The 22,249-nt window shown below is 42.1% G+C and overlaps 1 protein-coding gene across 1 annotated transcript; it reads right to left on the minus strand.

The window, feature by feature from the left end:
- LOC121532967 (neurturin) lies at positions 1 to 21,175 on the minus strand. Its single transcript, XM_041838743.2, has 3 exons — positions 21,122 to 21,175; positions 18,827 to 19,034; positions 1 to 3,355 (listed from the first exon to the last, which is right to left on the minus strand). Exons 1-3 carry the CDS (start codon positions 21,173 to 21,175, stop codon positions 2,928 to 2,930), a joined length of 690 nt encoding a protein of 229 aa, XP_041694677.1. The 3' UTR covers positions 1 to 2,927.
- Between the last annotated feature and the right edge of the window lie 1,074 nt (positions 21,176 to 22,249).

Consider the following 22,249-nt stretch of genomic DNA (forward strand, 5'->3'; position numbering starts at 1 on the left):
CTTTGGATAAAAGCGTCTGCTAAATGGCATATTATTATTATTATTAGGTAATCCTACATACTTGCGTCGAGTTCCAAATTGCGGGGCTGAGCACGTTTGCATATTTTTGCTACACAACAACGCAGGATCGCCATTTTGCATAGATAATTGTTGATGTGTACTTGTATAGGGTATGAATTGGGTTTTAGAGCAACATCTAAAAGGGAACAGAGGTGTTTGGTCTCTGATACCAGGGTGCCAGGGACTGGCACTCATCTCTTGGCAAGGTTCCCTGGCAACACATGTGACTGACAGAGCTAGTGGAGGAGGCCACACCAGGTTACATTAGCTTGTTTTTTATCTGTGTATCTGGTTCATATAAAAATTTAGAGGATAGTGGATACACCTACATGCACTGTTTGGAAAGGTAAATCCCTCCTTGTGTGTGTGTGTGTGTGTGTGTGTGTGTGTGTGTGTTTGTGTGTGTGTGGGGGGGGGGAGAGACTTGTTGCTTTGAAACATTCTTGCTCTTTCCACTGAGAAAACAATAGTAAAAGAAAATAAAACATACATGGCCACTTCATAAATTATAAACATCTGATATTTGTAAGAACAAGTGTATAACATGAAATGACAATAAATAAATAATTTAAATGTAATAAATACTTTCCCTAATGTACAATAAGGCGATTATGAGATGCATAGCATCTAACAGGGAAGTTAAGTTTGGACTTAAACAATGAGTGAAGGCCCCATGTTTGCAGATTAAAAGCACACCAGATGCTGCAGCTTCATAGAACCACAAACCAGACATGTACTGAAGGCAGAATAAAGACTAATAATCATCTGTGTTCACACTTTGCCAGTCCCTAAACATATTGCTGTGAACAACTAGCAACACACAAAATCTCTGCACGTGTTACGGTTGAAGCACATGGTTAAAATGGAATAGAAACCTCTCTCAGTACATGGTTTGGTTAAACTGTAGTAGGCCTACCATTGGTGGTGGGATCAGGGTAGGAAACACAGATTGAGACAAAGAATGACATCATGGATATAATAACAATGTATGGATACATCTTTCAATAGACTCTTCATTGTTTGTTATTGTGAATACAAACATTTCTTGAAAGATTGATCATAACATTTCTATAATAAACAATAGTTCTCCAGATGATATCTAACTACAAAGAGATTGAGGAGATATATGTCTTTCAGCTAATGTAAAACATAACAGCATGATCCTGAGAGAATGGAGCAGAACTAGGCTATATACACAATGTACATAGCCTACTACAAACAGATTAAAATATGACCTTTCTTTATGAAAACCTACTGTACAAACTCCAACTTTTGAACACAAATAATGCTTCACTTTTATTTTCTTAACACCACTTGATATAAATATACGTTTCTCAACACCTACACTGTCGCTTAACCATCAACAATCTAAAGAACACTGAGCTACAGTTTATACAATACTTTATAAATACATAAATATAGTATAATGAAATATGTGTGATACATTAGTACGTAAACCTTCCCCTTGTTTTGATATACTGTATCTACAGTACATTATGTCTTATTCTCTTTACTGTATGTCTCCATTTCATTGGTCAGGTGTGGAGAGGCAGCCAGAATACATTATGTACATATGTGGTCCACTCAAACGTTCCTTCAACACAGATGCAACAGAGTGGTGTCAATGAAGAGTTATGTTTGTCCATAAGAAACATAACATAGATAAATTATGCGATATGAGATATGTACAGTATACTATCACGATACAAAGTATGATAACCACATTCTGAATAACAGTTGTCAATATGCTCAATAATCTTTGTAATCCAAAAAGTTAAGTTGACAGTGGTGATGTGCCACGTTCAGAGCTGAAAATAAACCATGTGATGAAAGCTGTGTGTCAGGCAGCGTGAGGTATGGCTGGGCCATGACTGACCTTGGCCCTGTGATGGCATCCTACAACACACTGTTTATAGTGTACAGTAAACAAGTTGGGCCAAGCTACAAACAAGTGCCTCAGATTCTGCTAGACTTTACAGTTAATCTAGGTAGGTACAGTTGATCCAGTTTTGATATTGTTCTCTAAGCATTGTGGATACAGTTTTGGTACTGTTCTCAAAACATGCATGAGGTACTAAAGTAAGAGTAGATGTGTGCTTAGTGATTGGAATCAACTGAATGCCATGATGAAACACTTGGAGATGGGAGATGTACTGTACTACGGTTGGCTCAAAGCTACCTTGCTATGACCAATCCCTATGTGGATGAGCTGCCATTGAAGAAGGAAACATTAAAATGCATTACACCGCATAGTTATTTTGGTCTTATTGGAGAGCCTTCGAAACCAAAAAACGTCACTTCTTAATAATTCAAACTTGTTGCCCTCTTTATGGTCAGTTGCCCTGTAACCCAAAATGCTCCTCTTCTGGATCAGAGTTAAGGTCCAATGGTTCAAAGCTTTTGCTTCACCATCTCCTCTTTTTAGACATAACAAAAGGCACAACAGGGCAGACACCAAGTGAAGTCCACCCTCTTATGGGGCATCTTGCTGTCAGCACAGGGATGGAGACAACCAGTCCTAACCACCCCAGTCCCTGCCCAGGAGCTCCAGTACTCACCAGTCTCCAGAGCCATGACTCCTGGGCTCTGACTGAGGATGCAGATCCTCTGTTGAACATAGGGATTTGATAGGTTGTATCTCTATCCTGCATTCATGCTTTCCCGACCTGAGAAGACTGGTTAACCCAAAGTGGATCCACGTCAGGCTGAAACCCAGCCATTGGGCCAAGGCTTTGATCCAGGCTCTGATCCACCCTTTATGCTCAACATGCCCACAGCGAAGGCATCTCAGCCACTTCCTCTCTTCACCCTGGAGCTTCTTTATGCATGTGTCTTCTGCAGGTAGACTTCCTCTTACTCCCCGCCCGTCACCCCACACAGCTACAGTTAGCCGCCGACAGCCACTTGATGGTCTGCCATATAGTCTGGGCATCCATGAAGGAGACAGTCTCGTAGCGGGTGGGCCGACAGCAGGGGTGGGCGCTCACCTTCCTGCTGGGGATACCCTCGTTCTCCATCAGGGCCTTGAGGGCCAGGTCGTAGTTCTTACGGGAGCTCGAGCACGTCCCCACACAGTACTTAAACAGGATGATCTCATCCGAGTCGAAGCCCAGGCCCAGGTCTCTGACACGCATCTCCTTCTTCTCCATGCGGCAGTCCCGGCTGTTGTTCTTGGGCTTTTTGCTTTTCTTGCGGGAGCCTCTACGGGAGGGTTCAGGGTCTGGGTCGGGGTCTGGGGGTGAGCGTTGCCACCTGCTCGGGTATCCCTCTCCATCGTCCTCCAGACCTGGGTTCTCTACAGGAGACAGGACACAAGGAAAAACATTATGAGAGACTAGGTGAATGAATGGTGAGGCAATGACCTCTCTATACAGCACTTTATGTGTTCATTTAAATGACTAACTTTTCCCACAATATTAATAATAATAAATAATATGCCATTTAGCAGACGCTTTTATCCAAAGCGACTTACAGTCATGCGTGCATACATTTTTGTGTATGGGTGGTCCCGGGGATCGAACCCACTACCTTGGCGTTACAAGCGCCGTGCTCTACCAGTTGAGCTACAGAGGACCACATGGTTATTCATGGTTACAATGTGTTTCTTGCGCGAGAACATAAGGAAATATAAGTCAATGAGAGAATATGAAATTAGCCCTTTGGATTTTGGCGTAGTTATAGGTGAGTGACATAATACCGAAAGCAAGTAATATCTCTAAACCTGTGAACTCTGTAAGTAGTTCCAAAAAATGGTGCCTGGATAAAGCAACCATAATCTTATATACATAATTATATACAGATTTCAGATATATCCCAGATGTTTGCTATGGCCTTTAGCAAGTAAGGTGAACTTCTCACAGTTTCGCTGGGTGAGGGCCACTGAGTACAGTGTAGGGTAGGTACTGCTGCAGCCTGTTGTGTGTGTGTGGGTTGGTTCTTCTATCCTTGTGGGGACCTAAAATCCCCAAAAAGTCCCCACAAGGATAGTAAAACAAGGACAATTCTCCCTCGTGGGGACATTTCCCACATCCCCATGAGGACAAAGGCTATTTTAAGCTTAGGTGTTAGGTTAAGGGTTAGGGTTACAATTAGGGTTACAATTAGGGTTAAGGGAAGGGAAGGGAATGGAAGGGTAAGGGGTTAGTGGTTAGGGTTAGGGTTAGGAGTTAGGTTTATGGTTTGGATTAGGGTTACAGGTTAAGGTTAGGGTAAGGGTAAGGGTTATGGGTTAGGGAAAATATGACTTTGAATGGAAATACATTTTAGGTCCCCTCCAGGATAGAAGAACATAACGTGTGTGTGTGTGTGTGTGTGTGTGTGTGTGTGTGTGTGTGTGTGTGTGTGTGCGTGCGCATGTGTGTGCGCATGTGTGTATATGAATAGTCTGGTGGGGGAGCTAGAACAGAGCATGTGTGGTTAAATTAAAAGCAGATAGGGCTGGTGTTGAAACCGGGAGTGGAATTCCTCCTGTTATCAGCTGAATGGTGCAAAGTGTACTGTAACAATGTAGGGTAATTACCACCGGAGGAGAGGTGGGAGAGTAGGAGCGGCTGGCTGGTCTCCAACAGGAGAAGTAATGTTGCTCTGTGTGAGTTATTAGTTATTAGTTATTTCAAAGGGAGATTTACCGTCCATAACCTTACTGAAGCCCATCAGTATGTATGATGCATGAACACAATAAAGGTTTTTACTTCACATGCGTAACAATAGCACAGGCATTAGAGCTGTTTCAACATTCTTCTGACCTGAGAATGGTTTTGCCCTGCACTATTGACGTTTTGTAGGTCTACTCTGAGTCCTTAATGTGCTCATATGTCTTGGGTAATGGGTTTTCTGGGGAGAATGTTTTATTTCAGTGTATGAGCTGATGCATGGAGAGTTACAGTAACACACGTCAAGTCATGTCGTGTTGTTTACGAAAACTAAAAAATAGAATTTGAATAAAAATTTTCCTCCGGCAAAACAAGAACAAGGGAGCTGGTAGTCAACTCCTTCCACACCTAGCCATGTTAAAACATGCCATAAGGGTTTTAAATAATTTCATACAATTATAGAAATATTCCAAAAGGTTTAGGGAACCACTTCCGACACAGTGTTGCTTCAAAGACTCTCTAAAAGTCTTCACTACTGATTTCTGAAGTTGTTTTGGAGGGTATGTGTATACAAAGAGTCAATAAAGAAGTACAAACAATATAAACCAAAGATATGTACATGTACTCATATACAATATCTTGAAACTATCTTGGCCTCTGACACCTGCATGTTCTTAACAGAGTTCAAGTTCAAGTTTTATTGTCACATGCACAAGTACAGTGAAATGCTCTACCCAACAGTGCAGTAATCAATATTAAAATAGTATAACTAATAACATTTTAAATAATATATACTGTATATATTGTGAAAGTGCATTCTGAAACTATTCAGACCCCTTGACTTTTTCCACATTTTATTACGTTACAGCCTTATTATAAAATGGATTAAATTGTTTTTTTCCCTCATCAATCTATACACAATACCAATAAAAAACTGAAATAGGACATTTACATAAGTATTCAGACCCTTGCAAGGATGATCAATGGAAACAGGATTCACCTGAGCTCAATTTCGAGTCTCATAGCAAAGGGTCTGAATACTTATGTAAATAAGGTATTTCTTAAATATTTTTTATAAATATGCAAAAATCTGTTTTTGCTTTGTCATTATGGGGTATTGTGAGGATGTTTTATTTTTTTATTTTAGAATGAGGCTGTAACATTACAAAATGTGGAAAAATTAAAAGGCACATGAAAGCCTGCTTAGAGTTTGCCAAAAGGCACCTAAAGGACTAAAGGACTGTCAGACCATGAGAAACAAGGTTATCTTGTCTGATGAAACCAATATTTAAATCTTTGGCCTGAATGCCAAGCGTCACGTCTGGAGGAAACCAGGCACTGCTCATCACCTGGCCAATACCATCCCTACGGTGAAGCATTGTGGTGGCAGCATCATGCTGTGGGGATGTTTTTCAGCCGCAGGGACTGGGACACTAGTCAAGATCGAGGGAAAGATGAACGGAGCAAAGTACAGAGAGATCCTTGATGAAACCAGCTCCAGAGCGCTCAGGACCTCAGACTGTGGCAAATATTCGCCTTCCAACTGGACAACAACCCTAAGTAAACAGCCAAGACAACACAGGAGTGGCTTCGGGACAAGTCTCTGAATATCCTTGAGTGGCCCAGCCATAGCCCGGACTTGAACCCGATCCCGGAAATAGCTGTGCAGCGACGCCCCCCATCCAACCTGACAGAGCTTGAGAGGATCTGCAGAGAAGAATGGGAGAAACTCCCCAAATACAGGTGTGCCAAGCTTGTAGCGTCATACCCAAGAAGACTCGAGGCTGTAATCGCTGCCAAAGGTGCTTCAACAAAGTACTGAGTAAAGGGTCTGAATACTTATGTAAATGTGATATTTCAGTTTTTTATTGGTATTGTGTGTAGATTTAATCAATTTTAGAATAAGGCTGTAACATAACAAAATGTGGAAAAAGTCAAGGGGTCTGAATACTTTCCATATATATACTGTATATACAGTACCAGTCAAAAGTTTGGACACACCTACTCATTCAAGGGTTTTTCTTTATTTTTACTATTTTTTACATTGTAGAATAATAGTGAAGACATCAAAACTATGAAATAACACATATGGAATCATGTAGTAACCAAAAAGTGTTAAACAAATCCAAATATATTTTATATTTGAGATTCTTCAAATAGCCACCCTTTGACTTGATGACGGCTTTGCACACTCTTGGCATTCTCTCAACCAGCATCATGAGGTAGTTACCTGGAATGCATTTCAATTAACAGGTGTGCCTTCTTAAAAGTTAATTTGTGGAATTTCTTTCCTTCTTAATGTGTTTGAGCCAATCAGTTTTGTATTTGTAAGTCAGCAGCTAATCTTCCTGGGGTCCAAACATATTAAAGCATTTAGATTATATCATATAAAACAAAATATAAAACAGTACATCATATGACATTATTACACCACCTCCTATCTACAATACAAAATGTTTTATTCCACCATACAACAATATCACAATGTGTGCGTATGCATGTGTCTATACCCTTGTGTGTGTCTCTTCACAGTCCCCGTTGTTCCATAAGGTGTATTTTTACCTGTTTTTTAAATCTGATTGTACTGCTTGCATCAGTTACCTGATGTGGAATAGATTTCCATGTAGTCATGGCTCTATGTAGTACTGTGCGCCTCCCATAGTCTGTTCTGGACTTGGGGACTGTGAAGAGACCTCTGGTGGCATGTCTTGTGGGGTATGCATGGGTGTCCGAGCTGTGTGCCAGTATTCCAAACAGACAGCTCGGTACATTCAGCTTGTCGGCAAAAACAAGCAGTGATGAAGTCAATCTCTCTTCCACTCTGAGCCAGGAGAGACTGACGTGCATGTCATTAATGTTAGCTCTCCATGTACTTTTATGGGCCAGCAGTGCTGCCCTGTTCTGAGCCAACTGCAATTTTCCCAAGTCCCTCTTTGTGGCACCTGACCACACTACTGAACAGTAGTCAGACCCATGGGGTGGCGCACAATTGGCCCAGCGTCGTCCAGGGTAGGGGAGGGAATGGCCGGCAGGGGATGTAGCTCAGTTGGTAGAGCATGGCGTTTGCAACGCCAGGGTTGTGGGTTCGATAAAATAATGTATGCGCTAACTGTAAGTCGCTCTGGATAAGAGCGTCTGCTAAATGACTAAAATGTAAAATGTAAAATGTAGTCTAGGTGCGACAAAACTAGGGCCTGTAGGACCTGCCTTGTTATAGTGTTGTTAAGAAGGCAGAGCAGCGCTTAATTAGGGACATACTTCTCCCCATCTTAGCTACTGTTGTATCAATATGCTTTGACCATGACAGTCTACAATCCAGGGTTACTCCAAGCAGTTTAGTCACCTCAATTTGCTAAATTTCCACATTATTAATTACGAGCTGTAGTTGAGGTTTAGGGTTTAGTGAATGATTTGACCCAAATACAATGCTTTTAGTTTTGGTAATATTCAGGACTAACTTATTCCTTGCCACCCATTCCGAAACTAACTGCAACTCTTTGTTAAGTGTTGCAGTTATTGCAGTTGCTGTAGTAACTGATGTGTATAGTGTTGAGTCATCCGCATACATAGACACACTGGCTTTACTCAAAGCCAGTGGCATGTCATTAGTAAAGATGGAAAAAGCAAGGGGCCTAGACAGCTGCCCTGGGGAATTCCTGATTCTACCTGGATTATGTTTCAGAGGCTTCCATTAAAGAACACCCTCTGTGTTCTGTTAGACAAGTAACTCTTTATCCACATTATAGCAGGGGGTGTAAAGCCATAACACATACATTTTTCCAGCAGCAGACTATGATCGATAATGTCAAAAGCTGCACTGAAGTCTAACAAAACAGCCCCCACAATGTTTTTATCATCATTTTCTCTCAGCCAATCATCAGTCATTTGTGTAAGTGCTGTGCTTGTTGAATGTCCTTCTCTATAAGCATGCAGAAAGTTGGTTGTCAATTTGTTTACAGTAAAATAGCATTGTATCTGGTCAAACACAATTTTTTCCAATAGTTTACTAAGGGTTGGTAACAGGCTAATTTGTCGGCTATTTGAGCCAGTAAAGGGGGCTTTACTATTCTTAGGTAGCGGAATGACTTTTGCTTCCCTCAAAGCCTGGGGGCACACACATTCTAGTAGGCTTAAATTGAAAATATGGCAAATAGGAGTGGCAATATCGTCCGCTATTATCCTCAGCAATTTTCCATCCAAGTTGTCAGACCCCGGTGGCTTGTCATTGTTAATAGACAACAATAATTTGTTCACCTCTTCCACCCTCACTTTACGGAATTCAAAATTACAATGCTTGTCTTTCATAATTTGGTCAGATATACTTGGATGTGTAGTGTCAGCAATTATTGCTGGCATGTCATGCCTAAGTTTGCTAATCTTGCCAATGAGAAAATTATTAAAGTAGTTGGCAATATCAGTTAGTTGGTTTTGTGATGAATGAGTCATCTGATTCAATGAATGATGGAGCTGAGTTTATATTTTTTCCAAAAATGTAAGGTGCTCCAAAGCTTTTTACTATAATTCTTTATGTCATTTATCCTTGTTTCATTGTGTTTTTTCTTCTTCTTTTTATTCAGTTTAGTCACATGATTTCTCAATTTGCAATACGTTTGCCAATCGGTTGTGCAGCCAAACTTATTTGCCATTCCTTTTGCCTCATTATTATTATTTTTTTTTAACCATACCCTTTTTCAGCTCCTCATCAATCCACGGGGATTTAACAGTTTTTTAAGTAATTTTTTTAATGGGTGCATGCTTATTAGTAACTGGAATAAGCGATTTCATAAATGTGTCAAGTGCAGCGTATGTTTGCTCCTCATTACACACCACGGACCAACATATATTCTTTACGTCAACAACATAGGAATCACTACAAAACTTATTGTATGACCTCTTATACACAATTTTAGGCCCAGCCTTTTGAACTTTGGTTTTCCTAGATATGGCTACTATATTGTGATCACTACATCCAATAGATATGGCTGTGTCTCCCGAGTGGCGCAGTGGTCTAAGGCACTGCATCGCAGTGCTAGCTGTGCCACTAGAGATCCTGGTTCGAATCCAGGCTCTGTCGTAGCCGGCCACGACCGGGAGACCCATGGGGCGGTGCGCAATTGGCCCAGCGTCGTCCAGGGTAGGGGAGGGAATGGCCGGCAGGGATGTAGCTCAGTTGATAGAGCATTGCATTTTCAACACCAGGGTTGTGGGTTTGATTCCCACAGGGGGTAGGAAAAAATAATAATGTATGCATTCACTAACTGGATAAGAGCGTCTGCTAAATGACTAAACATTTAAAAAAATTATACTGCTTTCAAACAAATCTCTGCAGCATTAGTAAAGATATGATCAATACATGTTGATGATTTAATTCCTGTACTGTTTGTAACCACCCTGGTAGGTTGACTGATAACCTGAACCAGGTTGCAGGCACAGGTTACAGTTTGAAGCTTTCTCTTGAGTGGGCAGCCTGGTGAAAGCCAGTCAATATTTAAATCACCCAGAAAGTATACCTCTCTTTTGATATCACATACATTGTCAAGCATTTCACACATGTTATCCAGATACTGACTGTTAGCACTTGGTGGTCTATAACAGCTTCCCACCAGAATTGGCTTTAGGTGAGGCAGATGAACCGCCATCCCATCTGGTTTGGGCTTAGTGGGACTATCATTTGTTTTTCAACAGGACAATGACCCAACACACCTCCAGGCTGTGTAAGGGCTATTTTACCAAGAAGGAGAGTGATGGAGTGCTGCATCAGATGACCTGGCCTCCACAATCCCCCGACCTCAACCCAATTGAGATGGTTTGGGATGAGTCAGATGGCAGAGTGAAGGAAAAGCAGCCAACAAGTGCTCAGCATATGTGGAAACTCCTTCAAGACTGTTGGAAAGGCATTCCAGGTGAAGCTGGTTGAGAGAATGCCAAGAGTGTGCAAAGCTGTCATAAAGGCAAAAGGGTGGCTATTTCAATAATCTCTAATATAAAATATATTTTGATTTTTTTAACACTTTTTTGGTTACTACATGATTCCAACATAGTTTTGATGTCTTTACTATTATTCTACAATGTAGAAAATTGTAAAAATAAAGAAAAACCCTTGAATGATTAGGTGTATCCAAACTTTCTACTGGTACTGTATATATATATATATATATATATATAATCAAGAAAACACAATAAATAAGAGAGGAAGGTAAATTCAGGGTCAGTGCCAATACCAAATGTATAGTGTGCAGGGGATACTGGAGTATTTGAGGTAGATACAGTATGTACATGTAGGCAGGGATTAGGAGAAAGTAACTGGTAGCAGGATAATTAATTATATTAATAGTAAACAGTATGTCAGCAGCATAAGTGGTGCTGGTGGTGAGTGTGTTTATGTAAGTATAAGTGTGTAGATGTTAGTGTGTGTGTGTGTGTGTGTGTACATTAGTGACAGCGTAGGTATGATAGGTGATATACATGTAAACAGGACTGAAAAGTGACTGGTAGCAGGAATATATAAATACTTATGGTAATATACTAGTGGTAATATATACAGTGCCTTCGGAAACTATTCAGATCCCTTGACGTTTTCCACATTTTGTTACGTTACAGCCTTATTCTAAAATTGATGAAATTGTTTTTTTCCCCTCATCAATCTACACACAATACCCCATAATGACAAAACAAAAACAGGTTTTTAGAATTTGTTACTAATTTATAAATAAATAAAAACTGAAATATCACATTTACATAAGTATTCAGACCCTTTACTCAGTACTTTGTTGAAGCACCTTTGGCAGCGATTACAGCATCGAGTCTTCTTGGGTGTGACACTACAAGCTTGGCACACCCGTATTTGGGGAGTTTATCCCATTCTTCTCTGCAGATCCTCTCAAGGTCTGTCAGGTTGGATGGGGGGCATTGCTGCACAGCTATTTTCAGGTCTCTCCAGAGATGTTCGATCGGGTTCAAGTCCGGGCTATGGCTGGGCCACTCGAGGACATTCAAAGACTTGTCCCGAAGCCACTCCTGCATTGTCTTGGCTGTGTGCTAAGGGTCGCTGTCCTGTTGGAAGGTGAACCTTCGCCCCAGTCTGAGGTCCTGAGCGCTCTGGAGCAGGTTTTCATCAAGCATCTGTCTGGACTTTGCTCTGTTCATCTTTGCCTCGATCCTGACTAGTCTCCCAGTCCCTGCAGCTGAAAAACATTCCCACAGCATGATGCTGCCACCACAATGCTTCACCGTAGGGATGGTGCCAGGTTTCCTCCAGACGTGACGATTGGCATTCAGGCCAAATATTTCAAACTTGGTTTCATCAGACCAGAGAATCTTGTTTCTCATGGTCTGAGAGTCTTTAGGTGCCTTTTGGCAAACTCCAAGCAGGCTGTCATGTGCCTTTTACTGAGGAGTGGCTTCCGTCTGGCCACTCTACCATAAAGGCCTGATTGGTGGAGTGCTGCAGAGATGGTTGTCCTTCTGGAAGTTTCTTCCATCTCCACAGAGGAACTCTAAAGCTCAGTCAGAGTGACCATCAGGTTCTTGGTCACCTCCCTGACCAAGGCCCTTCTCCCCCGATTGCTCAGTTTGTCCGGGCGGCCAGCTCTAGGAGGAGTCTTGGTGGTTCCGAACATCTTCCATTTAAGAATAATGGAGGCCACTGTGTTCTTGGGGACTTTCAATGCTGCAGAAATGTTTTGATACCCTTCCCCAGATCTGTGCCTCGACACAATCCTGTCTCGGAGCTCTACGGACAATTCCTTCGACCTCATGGCTTGGTTTTTGCTTTGACATGCACTGTCAACTGTGGGACCTTATATAGACAGTTGTGTGCCATTCCAAATCATGTCCAATCAATTGAATTTACCACAGGTGGACTCCAATCAAGTTGTAGAAACATCTCAAGGATGATCAATGGAAACAGGATGCACCCGAAGTCAATTTAAAGTCTCATAGCAAAGGGGCTGAATACTTATGTAAATAAGGTATTTCAGTTTCTTGTTTTTAATACATTTGCAAACATTTCTAAAAACCTGTTTTCGCTTTGTCATTATGGGGTATTGTGTGTAGATTGCTGAATAATTTTATTGATTTAATTAATTTTAGCATAAGGCTGTAACAACAAAATGTGGAAAAAGTCAAGGGGTCTGAATACTTTCTGAAAGGACTGTACATGTAAACAGGAGTAATAGTGACCAGTAGCAGGATAAATAGATATATACTAATATATACATGTGAGCAGGAGTAATAGTGACCAGTAGCAGGATAAAATATACTGAACAAAAATATAAACACAACATGTAAAGTGTTGGTCCCAGGTTTCAAGAGCTGAAATAAAAGATCCCAGAAATTTTCCATATGCACAAAAAGCTTATTTCTCTCAAATTTTGTGCACAAATGTATTTACATCCTTGTTAGTGAGCATTTCAAGAAGCTGATTAAAAATCATGATCATTACACAGGTGTAGCTTGTGCTGGGGATAATAAAAGGCCACTAAAATGTGCAGTTTTGTCACAAAACACAATGCCACAGATGTCTCAAGTTTTGAGGGAGCGTGCAATTGGCATGCTGACTGCAGAAATGTCCACCAGAGCTGTTGCCAGAGAATTTAATGTTAATTTCTCTACCATAAGCCGCCTCCAATGTCGTTTTAGAGAAATTGGCAGTACTTCCAACCGGCCTCACAACCGCAGACCACGTGTAACCATGCCAGTCCAGGACCTCAACATCTGGCTTCTTCACCGCCGGGATCGTCTGAGACCAGCCACCAGCCTGGACAGCTGATGAAACTGTATTTCTGTCTGTAATAAAGCCCTTTTGTGGGGAAAAACATGAAAAACCTGGCTCCACCCATGGCTGCGCCCTTGCCCATTCATGTGAAATCCATAGATTAGGGCCTAATTTATTTATTTCAATTGACTGATTTACTTAGATGAACTGAAACTCAGTAAAATTTTTGAAATTGTTGCATGTTGCGTTTATATTTTTGTTCAGTATAGATAGGTACTAATGGTAATGGCAATCAATAATCAATGAACAGCAGTGTAGTGGTAGTAATAATTTTAGCAGCAGCATAGGTGTGAGGGGGAGCAGTAGTTGTTAGCCATTTAACAGTCTTATGGCCAGGGGATAGAAGCTGTTTAGGAGTCTGTTGTTCTGAGCCTTGATGCACCGGTACCGTCTGCCGGACGGGAGCATGAAGAACAGTCTATGTCTCGGGTGGCTGGAATCTTTGGACATTTTTCGGGCCTTTCTCAGACACCGCCTGGCATGTACGTCCTGGATGGTTGGGAGCTCACCCCCAGTGATGTGCTGGGCCCTCTGCACCACCCTCTGTAGAGTCTTCAGGTCGAGGGTGGTGCAGTTGCCATACCAGACAGTGATACAACCAGTCAGGTTGCTCTCGATGGTGCAACTGTAAAGGTTCCTACAGTGCCTTGCAAAAATATTCATCCCTCTTGGAGTTTTTCCTATTTTGTTGCATTACAACCTGTAATTTAAATTGATTTTTATTTGGACATACACAAAATAGTCAAAATTGGTGAAGTGAAATAACTTATTTCAAAAAAAAATTAAGAATAAATTATGGAAAAGTGGTGCGTGCATATGTATTCATCCCCTTTGCTATGAAGCCCCTAAATAAGATCTGGTGCAACCAATTACCTTCAGAAGTCACATAATGAGTTAAAAAAGTCCACCTGTGTGCAATCTAAGTGTCACATGATCTGTCACATGATCTCAGTGGGGAAATTTAGTCAGCCACCAATTGTGCAAGTTCTCCCACTTAAAAAGATGAGAGAGGCCTGTAATTTTCATCATAGGTACACGTCAACTATGACAGACAAAATGAGGAAAGAAAATCCAGAAAATCACATTGTAGGATTTTTAATGAATTTATTTGCAAATGATGGTGGAAAATAAGTATTTGGTCAATAACAAAAGTTTCTCAATACTTTGTTATATACCCTTTGTTGGCAATGACACAGGTCAAACGTTTTCTGTAAGTCTTCACAAGGTTTTCACACACTGTTGCTGGTATTTTGGCCCATTCCTCCATGCAGATCTCCTCTAGAGCAGTGATGTTTTGGGGCTGTCGCTGGGCAACACAGACTTTCAACTCCCTCCAAAGATTTTCTATGGGGTTGAGATCTGGAGACTGGCTAGGCCACTCCAGGACCTTGAAATGCTTCTTACGAAGCCACTCCTTCGTTGCCCGGGCGGTGTGTTTGGGATCATTGTCATGCTGAAAGACCCAGCCACGTTTCATCTTCAATGTCCTTGCTGATGGAAGGAGGTTTTCACTCAAAATCTCATGATAGATGGCCCCATTCATTCTTTCCTTTACACGGATCAGTCGTCCTGGTCCCTTTGCAGAAAAACAGCCCCAAAGCATGATGTTTCTACCCCAATGCTTCACAGTAGGTGTGGTGTTCTTTGGATGCAACTCAGCATTCTTTGTCCTCCAAACACGACGAGTTGAGTTTTTACCAAAAAGTTATATTTTGGTTTCATCTGACCATATGACATTCTCCCAATCCTCTTCTGGATCATCCAAATGCACTCTAGCAAACTTCAGACGGGCCTGGACATGTACTGGCTTAAGCAGGGGGACACGTCTGGCACTGCAGGATTTGAGTCCCTGGCGGCGTAGTGTGTTACTGATGGTAGGCTTTGTTACTTTGGTCCCAGCTCTCTGCAGGTCATTCACTAGGTCCCCCCGTGTGGTTCTGGGATTTTTGCTCACCGTTCTTGTGATCATTTTGACCCCACGGGGTGAGATCTTGCGTGGAGCCCGAGATCGAGGGATATTATCAGTGGTCTTGTATGTCTTCCATTTCCTAATAATTGCTCCCACAGTTGATTTCTTCAAACCAAGCTGCTTACCTATTGCAGATTCAGTCTTCCCAGCCTGGTGCAGGTCTACAATTTTGTTTCTGGTGTCCTTTGACAGCTCTTTGGTCTTGGCCATAGTGGAGTTTGGAGTGTGACTGTTTGAGGTTGTGGACAGGTGTCTTTTATACTGATAACAAGTTCAAACAGGTGCCATTAATACAGGTAACGAGTGGAGGACAGAGGAGCCTCTTAAAGAAGAAGTTACAGGTCTGTGAGAGCCAGAAATCTTGCTTGTTTGTAGGTGACCAAATACTTATTTTCCACCATAATTTGCAAATAAATTCATAAAAAATCCTACAATGTGATTTTCTGGAATTTTTCTCTCTCAATTTGTCTGTCATAGTTGACGTGTACCTATTATGAAAATTACAGGCCTCTCTCATCTTTTTTAAGTGGGAGAACTTGCACAATTGGTGGCTGACTAAATACTTTTTCCCCCCACTGTATACACCTGTTCTGAAAGGCCCCAGAGTCTGCAACACCACTAAGCAAGGGGCACCAGCAAGCAAGCGGCACCATGAAGACCAAGGAGCTCTCCATACAGGTCAGGGACAAAGTTGTGGAGAAGTATAGATCAGGGTTGGGTTATAAAACAATATCCAAAACTTTGAACATCCCACGGAGCACCATTAAACCCATTATTAAAAAATGGAAAGAATATGGCACCACAACAAACCTGCCAAGAGAGGGCCGCCCACCAAATCTCACGGCCCAGGCAAGGAGGGCATTAATCAGAGAGGCAACAAAGAGACCAAAGATAACCCTGAAGGAGCTGCAAAGCTCCACAACAGAGATTGGAGTATCTGTCCATAGGACCACTTTAAGCCGTACACTCCACAGAGCTGGGCTTAAAAGCCATTGCTTAAAGAAGAAAATAAGCAAACACGTTTGGTGTTCGCCAAAAGCCATGTGGGAGACTCCCCAAACATATGGAAGAAGGTACTCTGGTCAGATGAGACTAAAATTGAGCTTTTTGGCCATCAAGGAAAACTCTATGTCTGGCGCAAACCCAACACCTCTCATCAACCCGAGAACACCATCCCCACAGTGAAGCATGGTGGTGGCAGCATCATGCTGTGGGGATGTTTTTCATCGGCAGGGACTGGGAAACTGGTCAGAATTGAAGGAATGAGTGATGGAGCTAAATACAGGGAAACCTGTTTCAGTCTTCCAGAGATTTGAGACTGGGACGGAGGTCCACCTTCCAGCAGGACAATGACCCTAAGCATACTGCTAAAGCAACACTCAAGTGGTTTAAGGGGAAACATTTAAATGTCTTGGAATGGCCTTGTCAAAGCCCAGACCTCAATCCAATTGAGAATCTGTGGTATGACTTAAAGATTGCTGTACACCAGCGGAACCCATCCAACTTGAAGGAGCTGGAGGAGTTTTGCCTTGAAGAATGGGCAAAAATCCCAGTGGCTAGATGTGCCAAGCTTATAGAGACATACCCCAAGAGACTTGTAGCTGTAATTGCTGCAAAAGGTGGCTCTACAAAGTATTGACTTTGTGGGGGTGAATAGTTATGCACGCTCAAGTTTTCTGTTTTTTTGTCTTATTTCTTGTTTGTTTCACAAGAAAAAATATTTTGCATCTTCAAAGTGGTAGGCATGTCGTGTAAATCAAATTATACAAACCCCCCCAAAATCCATTTTATTTACAATTTGTAAGGCAACAAAATAGGAAGGGGGGTGAATACTTTCACAAGCCACTGTAAGGATCTGAGGGGCCATGCCAAATCGTTTCAGCCTCCTGAGGGAGAATAGGCACTGCCGTGCTTTCTTCACAACTGTACTGGTGTGAGAGGACCATGATAATTCCTCAGTGATATGGACATAGAGAAACTTTCAGCTCTTGACCCTCTCCACTGCTGCCCCGTCAATGTGGATGGGGGTGTGCACTCGCCCCTATTTCCTGAAGTCCACGATCAGCTCCTTGGTCTTGCTAAAGTTGAGGGAGAGGTTGTTGTCCTGGCACCACACTGCCAGGTCTCATCACCTTTGGTGATCAGGCCGACCACTGTCGTGTCATCAGCAAACTTGATGATGGAGTTGGAGTCGTGTGTGGCCATGCAGTCATGCGTGAACAAGGAGTACAGGAGGGGACTAAGCACACACCCCTGAGGGACCCCCGTGTTGATGGTCAGCGTGGTGGAGGTGTTGTTGCCTACTCTTACCACCTGGGGCCGGCCCATCAGGAAGTCCAGGATCCAGTTGCAGAGGGGGGTGTTCAGTCCCTGAGTCCCGAGCTTGGCGATGAGCTTGGAGGGCACTATGGTGTTGAACGCTGAGCTGTAGTCGAACAGCATCCTAACATAGATATTCCTCTTATCTAGGTGGGAGAGGGCAGAGTGGAGTGCAATTGAGTTTGCGTAGTCTGTGGATTTGTTGGGGCGGTATGCAAATTGGAGTGGGTTCAGGGTGTCTGGGATGATGGGAGTCGATGTGTGCCATGACCAGCCTTTCAAAGCACTTCATTATTACAGATGTGAGTGCTACAGGGCGGTAGTCATTGTGGCAGGAGGCCTTAGAGTTTTTGGAAACAGTAATAATGGTAGTCAGCTTGAAACATGTGGGGATTACAGACCGGGACAAGGAGATGGTTGAAAATGTCAGTGAAGATGCCTGCCAGCTGCTCTGCGCATAACATATACAGCAACCTGCTGCATCTAAAACTACCAGAAGTAGCCATAAGGGAGTGACGGACTGCCTCCCAAATGGCACCCTATTCCCTATGTAGTGCACTACCTTTTACCAGGGCCCATAGGGAGTCCCATAGGGCTCTGGTTAAAAGTATTGCACTATACAGGGAATAGGGTGCCATATGGGACACAGAGAGTCTCTTGTTTTATGGCCATTACCAATCAGGGCATCAGCTTCGGATGTATTAATCGTTGTTCTCAGAGAGACAGCTTCACTGCTCCAAAACAAATTTGATTATGGTTACAGTACACTGAAGGACGTAGAATAGGAGAAAGAATGCCCTTCCCAATCTAATAAAAACCCAGCGGAGCAGAGATGAATATGCAGGGCTGGGTATGTACTGTTAGATGGCTCCCACGCAGCAACCAGAGACCTTGATATACAGTAATGTTACATGCTTTCCCATGGTGCACTGGGGGGTCCTCTGCTCCAGAGATATTTTGGCTGCATCACAAATAACACCCCATTCCCTATATACTGTAGTGCACTTATTTTGGCCAGGGCCCATTGCCTTTATGTGATGTGGTTTGTGTGTGACAGCATCCAGTATTTGACCCCTGTCTGAGGTCGTGGTGTTCTGAGGAAGTACTAACCGAACAGACTGGGCCAAGAAGCCTGGCCATGGCCGTCCCTCTTCTCTCCCAGCTCCTGGACCTCTGGGTAGCGGTCTGGGAGCCAGGCCCCAGCGGTGGTGGTCCTCTCCTGGGCTCGGAGCCGCTCAGCGTGGGCCTCCTTCAGGTCCTCCTCAGAGAACACCCCCTCTACCAGGGTCAACAGAGAAGCCACCACCCACAGCATCATCTGGGAAGGAGAGGGAGAGAGTACATGTCACTACACCATTAGAGTTATTACACCCATTACAACACATTCATCCACAGCATCAAGAGGAGCAAGGATACAGTATATAACTGCATCATTAGAATTACTACTCCTATTACAACACATTCATCCACAGCATCATCTAGGACAGACAGGGATACGTATGTCCCTAGAGCACAGAGTTACTACAGATGTAGGATCTTAATTTAAGCCAGTTTGCTACAGCAGGAAGATAATCCTGTAGCAACAGGAAATGTGAATTATTATATGGATTATAATTAATGGACATTTTTTGTAGGGGTTGATACAATTTTTGTTAGGGCAAATCAAGTCTGACATTTTAAAGTGGAAATTACAAACTTTAGAAACCTTGAATAGCCTACAAATTTCCAGCAATAAAAGAGTGATCAAATTAAGATCTTACATCTGTACACCCATTGCAACACATCACCTGAAGCATAATCTGGGAGGGACAGGTAGACAGTTCATGTCACTACACCATTAGAGTTACTACACCCATTACAACACATTCATCCACAGCATCAAGAGGAGCAAAGATACAGTATATAACTGCATCATTAGAATGACTACTCCTATTACAACACATTCACCCACAGCATCATATCTAGGACAGACAGGGATACAAGGCACTACAGAACTTACTGCAGTTACTAGAGCCATTTCAAAATATTCAACAAACTGAATTGATTGAAGTACAGCAAAGGCAGAGAAATATAGAAATGACACAGAAATTATGTTGAATAAATAAACATTGTAAAATAATCAACATAGAGCAGACAAATTAAATATAGCATAAGTAAACATATAAACATAAACACAGAATCGTACTGTAAACACAACAACAGAGATAAAACAGTGGCTGCAAAACATAAAACATGACAGCCATACCAACCACATCTGCTGATAATGTAATGTCACCACAAGCAAAACAACTAACAGCAAGGGCAACACTCAGTCTAACATTTTCGAGAAAGAGATACATTGTATATTGATTTATCTGGCTTGCAAGTCATAGAAGGCATGTTTATCTCTATGACAGCAAGCAACAACCACAACAAAGTTGCTTCGCTGGTTACCGAACACATCTCTCCTGTCATCATATTGTGTTTACTTGACTCCTGCTATGCCCAGCAATAATTGCCCCTGGGAATGAATACCGTTTATTGAATTGAGTTGGTTACAGAATACATCTCTGTGGCGGGTGGCGGCCCCTGCCTGGTCAAGGCCTGCCCTGCCTGTTGTCAATTTACATTTGATTTGGTCGTTGTATGTTACATAATCCCTGTGAGGTTGTGGGACTCCAAGCTGTTGTAGGTAAGGTGATCCGGATCCCTATCCTTACTTTCCCATCACCATCAGCCCCCAGCCTTTAGCACCTAGCCGCCAGCCCCCTAGTCTGACATGGAGACACTCCCTCCCTGGTCAGGCCTCACTAACCAAGCCCAGGGCCCACTGGAACAGCCCTGGATTCAAATACTATTTGAAATAATTTTGAATACTTTCGCTGTACCTGTTGCAATGGAACCAATTGTAAAGTCACAAAAGTGAAAACCCTGCCCACCTGGCACTCCAGGTAGGCTAAACCAACAGCTCAAAAATATTTAAAATAGTATTTGAACCCAGGTCTTCTGGACAGCCCACTGACAGGCCTGTGGGCCGGCTGTGGCCAACACCTACCTCTTTAATTACTTAATTGACAGCCAACACCCCTCCAGGGCCCAGCGGGGGTAATGTTTCAAAGGCACTTATAAAATGAGTTTCTCTGGAGGCAGCAGTGTATGTCTGTCAGGCCAGTACAAAGGCCCAGATCAGATTGGCTGTGTGGTGGAAACTGGCAAGGCTGAAACATATACCACTACAGACTATGCTACGGTTAAAACATGCTGTCAGGAAGCAAGCAAACCCTCTGCCTTGCTTTTCATTCTTTCATTGACATGGTTTTAGACATCTTCATGACTGTTGAGATTTTAAGGTGATGTGTTGCTGTTGTTTGTTTGTTTGTTGTTGTTGTTGTTTTGTTGTTGTTGTTGTTATAATGGTAAACTCACCTTCCAGTTCCTCAGGTGATATTTGGCAGTTGACACTTCCTGCCTCTTCCACATTTTTCCATCTGTAAAAATAAAACATTGTCTGTTGAATAATCGCTACATACAGTACTTCTCTCTACATTCCTCTCCCTCGTTGTACTGTAGGCCTACTGTCATCAGTCTAACTACAACATCCTTTAAAATACTTCACAGGTATAGAGTTTCAACGAGAACAAACGTGGAAACAACACATTAAAGTAGCATGTTGATAGGCTAACTTTCCCCTTGCTTTGCTTTCAGCAACTCAAACTCCTCAGTTAATGACATCATCAATTGGACTTCGTCCCAAATGGCACCCTATTCCCTATATGGGTGATTCTACAGAAGGGGTGTCAATTGCTGTCCCACCCCCAAAAAAATATATTTAGAAAAACATTTGAGTCTCCAAATTTGAGTCTGTAAACTTTACATCATCCAAGGCAATAACAAACATATTGTTAAATTAATATAGTAAAAAGTTATTGTTTATACTGTACACCTATTTCTATTGAGAGGTGGCTATCCCAAACTCCTAAACTTCATGTCTGAAAATAAAGCAATTCATGATTTCTTTTTTTTTACACTATAATTTCAAAATAAAAATCTTAAACTGTTCTAATATTACATTGAAAGATACTGATCTAATGATTATTTTTCTGAAAAATGCTGTCCCCACTTTTGATGTCACTACCGAAAACACACATGTTAAAAAACTGTAGAATGAATGAGCCTTGAGCCACAACAATACAAATATCACCAGGTGATGGGATTGCACCCCTCTCCACTATGGCCACATGGTGAGTAGTCTGTCTGCAAACATTGTGGAGAAAATGAGTGAGAAAGTTAGTCAATCCTTATCTAGCTAGCTAATGTTATCTGTTGTTGCTTGGTTTCTTTTAACTACACCATATTCAAAAGATTAGCCAGTTGGCTCTACAGTCGTGGTCAAACGTTTTGAGAATGACACAAGTATTGGTCTTCACAAAGTTCACTGCTTCAGTGTTATGAGATATTTTTTTCAGATGTTACTATGGTATACTGAAGTATAATTACAAGCATTCCATAAGTGTCAAAGGCTTTTATTGACAATTACATTAAGTTTATGCAAAG

The sequence above is a fragment of the Coregonus clupeaformis genome, chromosome 20 (assembly GCF_020615455.1).
Source record: "Coregonus clupeaformis isolate EN_2021a chromosome 20, ASM2061545v1, whole genome shotgun sequence".
In the NCBI taxonomy this organism is placed as follows: domain Eukaryota; kingdom Metazoa; phylum Chordata; class Actinopteri; order Salmoniformes; family Salmonidae; genus Coregonus; species Coregonus clupeaformis.

Bases quoted from the DNA above. Each gene is read 5' to 3' on its own strand.
- LOC121532967 (XM_041838743.2), bottom strand. From the start codon at position 21,175: ATGTGGAAGAGGCAGGAAGTGTCAACTGCCAAATATCACCTGAGGAAC. The intron at 19,035-21,121 runs GTGAGTTTACCA...TCTCCTTCCCAG, and splicing joins ATCACCTGAGGAACTGGAAG to ATGATGCTGTGGGTGGTGGC. The intron at 3,356-18,826 runs GTTAGTACTTCC...TGTCTCCTGTAG, and splicing joins TTCTTGGCCCAGTCTGTTCG to AGAACCCAGGTCTGGAGGAC.